Here is a 9,349-nt window from a genome sequence, read left to right as displayed (position 1 = left end):
GCAATGCGCTTGAACAAGTCGGTGTTCATCCTAAAACGGCGACGAAAATACGACTTCGGGTATGTGGAATTCTCCATGAAATAGTTCTTCATCAATCTGTTATGGGCATCAATCCTATCTCTCCAAATTTTCTCTCGACCCATAACCGAACCACGGTGCTTCGGTTTTTTATTGATATGCATAGCTAGGATCATTGCAAGATCCTCCTCCTCTTCCATATCAAATTCTTCTTCGGAAGAATCAAACGACGAACTCATCTACAATGTTCAATACTATACTATAAAAACTACAATTCAAAACATGCCCCGAATTCATGAAGTTTGAGCAATACATACCTTGTAGGCGTTTTGTCGACACCTTGCGGGCACGGCGCGGCAGCGAGCGCTCGGGCGCTGTTCCTCGGACGACGGAGGCGCGCGAGCGCCGGCGGGACTAGGAGGGGATGGGGCGGAAGCGCGGCGGCACGGGGATAGGCCGGGGAAGCGCCTGAACGATCGTCGGGGGGGCGCGGGCGGCGGAGGCGGCGCGCCCGGATGGGGGTGGAAGCGGGAGAGGAAGTGCGAGAGCGAGCGCTCGAGTGTGCCGCGCGCTGCAGCGGGCGCCCGAAATACACCGCGCGGGGCAGTGTTTCCGACAGCGCGCCCAACTCGTTTTAGCGCACGCGCGGTTTTTGCGCGCCCGCTGAAGCGACCCGCCGCGTTGCGCGCGCGCTAAAACCGACTAATTTGCAGCGCGACGCTAGTATAGTGCGGCTGTTGGAGATGCTCTTATGAACACATAAAATACAGGAAAAAAAAGATATGACTCGCCCGATTGTATATGCGTCGACCGCCTCTGTGCCCGTGGGATCCGATTTTGATCGGACGACACGGGAGCAACCTCTAACCCATAGCCTAGGCTTGCAACTTAGAACATTGTTGCAATCCTTTTCGCTTGCAACAAGGGGTCTATTGCAAACCGACCAGGCGTTAGGGAGGCCGACAACAGCTAGATCCCGCAACGGCAGCGACACATGTCTATATGGGGGACAACCGCGACGGATCCTATGGTGACGACGACGACACAGCTCCCCGCCACTGGCAACCTCCTCGGCTTGGTTAGGTAATTATCCACCGCCCCCATTGATTTTTTGTAGAAATGTTTCTCAAATCATTGGTCTTAGATGGTACGAACACTGGCATCTCCCTTTATCAACAAATCAAAAGAATTTTGTGAACATAGGCCTTATTTTGATTGGTCAAGATGTTTATTGGAACCGGAGCTACCACGGTGCTACAAGCGCGACAATGAAGGCGTTGCGGGACTCCAGCGGTGGATATTGCGACGATGAAACGACTACCTGAGAATGAGGACAACGAAATTGCGTTGATGCTGCCGTGAGACTACGACAGTGGGGCAGCGAGGGGCGGTGACAATGAGCCGATGCATTTACAAGGTTAACTGTGAGGCCTCATGCTAGAACGGGCGCGGGAAGGGAGGAGGTGCCGCAAGCTCCAAGGAGCGATGTTCTCGAGCGCGGGACGCAGTTCAGCGATGGCAGTGAGAGACGGCGAGCCGCTGGGGCTTCAAGGCCGGTCGCCTCGCGCGTCCATTGCGGGGGTCGGCGAGGCTCGCTGCTGCTCTCTCATGTACACGCTTTTTTTTTTGAAAGGACTCTCTCATGTACACGCTGGTTTGATTTAGGAGGCAAAAGCAACGACGCCAGTGGAAGATAGCGCGAGCCTGATCTGACGGCTAGGAAACCACTAGTCGAATGGCACGGGACGTGACCGGTCAGGGGCTGGCGCCGGCCCACCGGCGCCTAGCACTTCCCCTTTCCGCCGGAAGTTTTGTTTTCTGAGACTCGCCAACAGTACTGGGCTTCGCGTCAGACGTGACCAGCCCACAATCACAAGTATCACAAGTAGAACGAGGTCGCAGCGAGTTCGATCCAAAACCTCGAACCCCTTTCTCGACCAAAAAAGCAAAACAATGGAGGCCAAGGCCGACGTCGCCGCCGACCTCTCGACCATGCGCGAGCAGTGCCGGAGCATGGAGGAGGTCATCTCCTTCCGCCGCGAGGCGCAGCTAGGCCTCGTCGGCTCCCTCCAGCACCTCGTCCCGGACCTGGTCCCCTCCCTCGACCGTTCCCTCCGCCTCATCGCCGCCTTCAACGACCGCCCCTTCACCCCTACCCCAAATCCCAACGCCGGCGACCCCCAGAACCCCAGCCTGAAGTCCCACCACCGCCGCGCCATCCCCGACCCGGCCCGCTCCACCCGCCGCAAGACCTCTCCGGGGTCCTCCCCGGCCTCCGCCGCTGTGGGAGGCGCTGCCCCCGGCGGTCTCGACGCGGTACGCACCATGGTGGCCGTATTCCTCCTTGAGCTTATCCCCTTCGCCGAGATCGACGCCGCCGTACTCGCGCGCCGCCTGCAGGCTGAATCCTCCTCAGCCAGCGATGCGGAGCGGGCGGCTCTCGCCGACCTAGCGACGGAGCTCGGCGGCTCCGTTCCCGCCGCTGTAGCTCTCGCCCTCCGACGCATAGCTGAGGACAGCGGCGGCGTGCAGATCGAGGAGGCCATGATTGGAGGCAAGCAGATGATGATGGTCTGGGCCATCGACCGTAGCAAGCTCCTCAAAGAGCTACCAGAATCCGCCACATTGTTGTCACCCCAACCTCCACCCTTACCACAGGCGACCGAGACCGACACTAACAGTGCAATCATACCAAGACCACCACCACCACATCAGCAGCAACAGCCGGATATGTGGGCGCACTCAATGCCACCGATGTTCCCACGGCCCAGGGGCATGACAATGCCGGGGATGCAGAGGATGATGCCAGGGTTGATGCCGCTTCAGCGCCCGTTCATGGCTCCAAGCTCGGGGCCTAGTCCTACCCAGCAGAACCAGAGGACCGAGGAGGAGGACCTGAAGGACCTTGAGGTGCTGCTGAGTAAGAAGACATACAAGGAGAAGCAGAACACAAAAACCGGGGAGGAGCTGCTGGATCTCATTCACCGGCCAACGGCAAAGGAGACGGCTGTTGCAGCAAAGGTTTGTTCCTATTCACCCTCCAACGGCAAAAAAGGTGTTAGTTGGCAGTGCCATTGTTCTGTGTAGTTTGAGATGACTAGTGCCTTGTTATATTGTTGGAATGTTGGGCAGTGTCTAAGCAAACTATGCAAATACACCTATGGTGAAGTCTTTGTAGAATGACCACAAAATCATAAGAGAATGGCTATACATAGGTAAACTGTTCACAAAATATTATAATGGGCCATTAAAAAGAACGGGAGTGCTACAAAGATGAGGAGGAAGAAGTCCTAAAAAGGGTGCTCATGTATGTTGGGGATTAAGGAATTGAGACTTTGGTGAGCTAAGACAATAGGCACAACACAAATATGTTGGCTTGGTAATAAGTAGACACTGGCAAGGAAAACATGTGTGTGTGTGTGGGGGGGGGGGGGGTTAATTTCGTATTAACAGATCATTCCATTCTCTGAACCAAAACGGTCTCAGAAGCTATTGTTCTGGTACCGGCTTAAGCAGACTATTTCGGTAAAAAATACCATGCAGTTCATACTGGTATCGGTGGACAAACAACAATTTGTGCTCTGCTGTATCAGCTCAGCCTGGTTCTCGTATTAACAGATCATTCCATTCTCTGAACCAAAACGGTCTCAGAAGCTATTGTTCTGGTACCGGCTTAAGCAGACTATTTCGGTAAAAAATACCATGCAGTTCATACTGGTATCGGTGGACAAACAACAATTTGTGCTCTGCTGTATCAGCTCAGCGTGGTTCTCTTACCTGTCTCCACGATGTGTCCATAATGTTGGGCAGATGCTTTTCTTTTCCAAACATTGAACATATAATACATCTAATCCTTGCAAGTATGGGTTGACTTGCTCTGGCTGGAAGCAATACAGGCCTGACCGCAACTAGCCTCTTTTGTCCATTTATATTTTATATTTTTTTGCTTTTCTGTATGCGCCTTTGAATGTATACACATATAAAACGATTGAACATTAATTATTGAAAGCCGGAATGGTACACGGGAGTGCCCCGGTGCCAAAACGTTCTGTTTTAAACACCATCTGGAAAGGTGACTGGAATGGAATTAGTAAGTATGCTCCAAGGCCCTCCACCACTGCTGTTAGTCTTGTAATGGTAAATGAACTGGTTTGCTTAGCCACTGTATGGTCTACTGCACTAAGGATAAATGTGCAAGATAAGCAACAGTGTTTATGTTACACATTTCCAGCATGATCTTCCTGTTGTCAACTTTACAAACCCAATAACAGTAATTTTCACATATTACATGTGTGTTAATTTGTTTTATGATTCACAATGGATCATTCGGTCTGGTTGGCATCTTCCGCCGTTTGGTTATCATCGATTTTTAGTTTTTACTAACCTTGATTTTGTATCTGGCAGTTCAAAACAAAGGGTGGTTCCCAGCTGAAGGAGTATTGCACCAATTTAACTAAAGAAGATTGCAGACGCCAATCTGGTTCCTTTGTTTCCTGTGCTAAGGTCAATGTTATTACACTCATTTTGCCTACTCAATGTATACTTCCTCGCATTTGTTTTTATTGTCTATTTGTCTGAACCAACATAGTGGGTAACTGGCCTTCAGACTGCTTCTTTTTAGCAAATATCTATCTGGTATAGTTAATGTAATCTCTTCTTTACATTTTCAGGTTGCATTTTGTCTATATAATACATAAAGTGCTAGGCCACAATTATTCTTCCTCTAAGATAGAATTATATGAAACATATTATGTGAAAATTACCCTTTTTAGCTTTCATCTACAACAACAACAAAGCCTTTAGTCCCAAACAAGTTGGGGTAGGCTAGAGGTGAAACCCATAAGATCTCGTGATCAACTCATGGCTCTGGCACATGGATAGCAAGCTTCCACGCACCCCTGTCCATAGCTAGTTCTTTGGTGATACTCCAATCCTTCAGGTCTCTCTTAACGGACTCCTCCCATGTCAAATTCGGTCTACCCCGACCTCTCTTGACATTCTCCGCACGCTTTAGCCGTAAGCTATGCACTGGAGCTCCTGGAGGCCTGCGCTGAATATGCCCAAACCATCTCAGACGATGTTGGACAAGCTTCTCTTCAATTGATGCTACCCCAACTCTATCTCGTATATCATCATTTCGGACTCGATCCTTCCTCGTGTGGCCACACATCCATCTCAACATATGCATCTCCGCCACATCTAACTGTTGAACATGTCGCCTTATAGTTGGCCAACACTCAGTGCAATACAACATTGCGGGTCGAACCGCCGTCCTGTAGAACTTGCCTTTAAGCCTTTGTGGCACTCTCTTGTCACAGAGAATGCCAGAAGCTTGGCGCCACTTCATCCATCCGGCTTTGATTCGATGGTTCACATCTTCATCACCCCATCCTCCTGCAGCATTGACCCCAAATATCTTGAGGCACCACCTGCGCATCAAGGCTAACCTCCTCCACCTCACACCTAGTAGTACTGAAACCACACATCATATACTCGGTTTTAGTTCTACTAAGCCTAAACCCTTTCGATTCCAAGGTTTGTCTCCATAACTCTAACTTCCTATTTACCCCCGTCCGACTATCGTCAACTAGCACAACATCATCCGCAAAGAGCATACACCATGGGATATCTCCTTGTATATCCCTTGTGACCTCATCCATCACCAAGGCAAAAAGATATGGGCTCAAATCTCACCCTTGATGCAGTCCTATCTTAATCGGGAAGTCATCAGTGTCGACATCACTTGTTCGAACACTTGTCACAACATTATCGTACATGTCCTTGATGAGGGTAATGTACTTTGCTGGGACTTTGTGTTTCTCCAAGGCCCACCACATGACATTCCGTAGTATCTTATCATAGGCCTTCTCCAGGCCAATGAACACCATATGCAAGTCCTTCTTTTGCTCCCCGTATCTCTCCATAAGTTGTCATACCAAGAAAATGGCTTCCATGGTCGACCTCCCAAGCATGAAACCAAACTGATTTTTGGTCACGCTTGTCATTCTTGTTAAGCGGTGCTCAATGACTCTCCCATAGCTTCAATGTATGGTTCATCAGCTTAATTCCACGGTAATTAGTACAATTATGAACACCCCCCTTGTTCTTGAAGATTGGTACTAATATACTCCGTTTCCATTCTTCTGGCATCTTGTTTGCCCGAAAAATGAGGTTGAAAAGCTTGGTTAGCCATACTGTTGCTATGTCCCCGAGGCCTTTCCACACCTCAATGGGGATACAATCAGGGCCCATCGCCTTGCCTCCTTTCATCCTTTTTAAAGCCTCCTTGACCTCAGACCCCTGGATTCGCCGCACCAAACGCATGCTGGTCTCATCAAAGGAGTCGTCCTGTTCAATGGCAGAACTCTCATTCTCCCCATTGAACAGCTTGTCGAAGTACTCCCGTCATCTATGCTTAATCTCCTCGTCCTTCACCAGGAGTTGGTCTGCTTCGTCCTTGATGCATTTGACTTGGCCAATATCCCTCGTCTTCCTCTCTCGGATCTTGGCCATCTTATAGATGTCCCTTTCGCCTTCCTTCGTGCTTAACCGTTGGTAGAGGTCCTCATACGCCTGACCCCTTGCTTCACTGACAGCTCGCTTTGTGGCCTTCTTCGCCATCTTGTACTTCTCTATGTTGTCTGCACTCCTATTCAGGCTCTGGTGCACTAAATTGAAACTGAACTGGCGTGGGTATAATCGTAGTTGCCATTCATTGCTCCAAATCTATGTCAGGACTCAAGGGTATTCTTTCTCCAGTTTTTGGATAATGATTTATAGAAGCAATTTTAATTAATATATGTGATGAAGCGAGTCTAAGAGTCATTATTTGACACATGGCTTTGAACTGAAAATAATATAGTTGTTAAATGTTTATTCAGTTGAGATATGCCAATATAATACCATATGGTTTTTTCAGTTTAAGATCTTCATATAAATTTTCTTAATACTATGCTTGAAAACTGTACTGGTTTCAGTAGACATTTTTAGCTATTAATGATCATTAGTGTCCAACATTTTCTTTCATTTGGAGCAGGTTCACTTTCGCCGAATTATTGCTCCACATACTGATACAAATCTAGGAGATTGCTCTTTTCTGGACACCTGCCGCCACACTAAGGTTGGCCATAGAGGCATAAACCCTTTTATGTTAATCTCTTCCTGTGCATCTGTTTTTATCTTACACGCATTCTACAATTGTAGACTTGCAAGTATGTCCACTATGAGCTTGATCAAACACCAGATATAGCTCCAATGATGGCTGGCACCCTTGCTCCCCCTAGGCAAATAAAGCCCCATAGAGCTGAATATTGTTCAGAAATAGAGCTTGGAGAGTCACAATGGATAAACTGTGACATTCGGAACTTCAGAATGGACATCTTAGGGCAATTTGGGGTAATTATGGCTGATCCCCCGTGGGATATTCATATGGAACTGCCATATGGCACAATGGCTGACGATGAAATGAGGACTCTTAATGTGCCTGCTTTACAAACGGATGGCTTGATTTTCTTATGGGTCACCGGCCGTGCGATGGAACTTGGCCGGGAGTGGTATGTTTCCAAACCTTTAAATTTTCTTCAGAAAAAATGCTAGGAGTGAAATATATTGCCATTTGGCTAGATTTTCTTCATCCTTCATATTTGTAACATCTCTCTGACAATGTTTTTCACTCCAATGAAATCTATTTCCATTGGTTAGCTTTTTGTGGCCCTTTACCTGTAACTCAACAGATGATAGTTGCCCAATTTGATATTATGCATTATATACATTCATTCCTTACTCTTAGTGTCCACTTTGAAGGGCGCAATGTTATTTATTTATTTCCTGTTAAACATTTGTTTTGGAAAATAGTTGTTTTCATTGATCCACTGTACCTCCTTTTTATTCTTCAGTTTGGAGCTCTGGGGATACAAGCGTGTTGAGGAAATTATTTGGGTGAAGACCAATCAACTTCAACGCATTATTCGAACTGGCCGCACTGGCCATTGGTTGAACCACAGTAAAGAACATTGTCTTGTTGGAATTAAAGGGAGTCCCCTAGTGAACAGGAATATAGACACTGATGTTATTGTTGCTGAAGTGCGTGAAACAAGCAGAAAACCTGACGAGGTAATATATCGGCTTCAATTGGTCATACTAGCTGCTTCAGAACAAGTGATGCCTCTTTACTTGTTTCTGTGTAGTTAGATGACTTGCAATAGCTTTGCCAGATTGTTCTTTCTACCTAGAGATCCGTACACCGATTTGGATCCCATATATTAAAACATGCATGTACTAACTTGACATCTAATACAAACCACACAGCTGAAAACCTGCATTCTTTTAATTTCTTCTGATAGTTTTTGTTTCAAAAACGCTGCTTCAAATCTGTTTTGCTGTACAGATGTACGCCATGTTAGAGCGGATAAGCCCAAGGACAAGGAAGCTCGAACTGTTTGCTAGAATGCATAACACGCAAGCTGGGTGTGCATCTTTCCCGTCTTATATTTCTTCTGCATACCAGATACTATCCATGTACTTACCTTTTTGTATTTATTTATTTTTTCTGTTTAGATGGCTCTCTCTTGGCAACCAGGTAAGCGGAACAAGGCTTGTGGATGAAGGGCTGAGGGCAACGTACAAAGCTGCTTATCCGGACTTCGAGGTGCAGCCGCCATCGCCTCCCAGAGCAAGCGCGCCTATGGATGTTGATCAGAGTACTCCATCACAGAAGCCTGTTGCATCAGATGGTGAGCGGCCAACCTGATTTTGGCACCCTCTGAGCACATTAGACCGCTCTTGCAGGGATCTACTGTTGTTTCACTACATAGTTCTTGTCACCTGTTACCTTGTTGTACTTGTAAAATTGGATGGTGAAGGAGCGAGTGTAAGCCTTCACTGATATATCGGCAATATGCTTTGCCCGTCTAAGCCCATCAGTACACTCGATTTGTCAGTTCATTATAGAATGACCAAATGTGTGGTGACTTTCAGTTTCGTCCTTCTGTTCTTTGAGGAGATCAATTTATGTTCCCTCGTAATGGCTGAGGGGTTCCCTGTGCAAAGATGTGCGAGCTTGGTTGGCCGCGAAGCAAAATGAATGAATTTATACTTTAAAAACGTCTATATACATCCGAATCTAATCTTTTTAGTGGAATCTCTATAAAAAATGTTTATATATATCCGAATGTAATTTTTATAGTGAAATCTCTAGAAGAACTTATATTTAGGAACGGAGGGAGTATATGGGATTTTTTTAAAGGTCATTGTTGCTGGATTATCGATAATCGAATGTTGTTTAATATATGGTAATAGTTATATTGTCCACAAATAAAATTGATAAAAACTA

General features: G+C 47.0%; 1 protein-coding gene across 1 annotated transcript; it reads left to right on the top strand.

Moving 5' to 3' along the window:
- The first annotated feature begins 1,899 nt into the window (after positions 1-1,899).
- On the top strand, positions 1,900-8,997 carry LOC123137653 (probable N6-adenosine-methyltransferase MT-A70-like). The gene is made up of 7 exons (XM_044557477.1): positions 1,900-3,039; positions 4,423-4,521; positions 7,055-7,138; positions 7,222-7,571; positions 7,914-8,130; positions 8,405-8,484; positions 8,575-8,997. The coding sequence occupies exons 1-7, from the start codon at positions 1,972-1,974 to the stop codon at positions 8,765-8,767; spliced, it is 2,091 nt and encodes a 696-aa protein (XP_044413412.1). The 5' UTR covers positions 1,900-1,971; the 3' UTR covers positions 8,768-8,997.
- The last annotated feature ends 352 nt before the right edge of the window (positions 8,998-9,349 follow it).

This window comes from Triticum aestivum, chromosome 6B (genome assembly GCF_018294505.1).
Source record: "Triticum aestivum cultivar Chinese Spring chromosome 6B, IWGSC CS RefSeq v2.1, whole genome shotgun sequence".
Classification (NCBI taxonomy): Eukaryota; Viridiplantae; Streptophyta; class Magnoliopsida; order Poales; family Poaceae; genus Triticum; species Triticum aestivum.
Note: the sequence above shows the minus strand (reverse complement) of the source record. Positions and strands in the feature narration are given on the sequence as shown.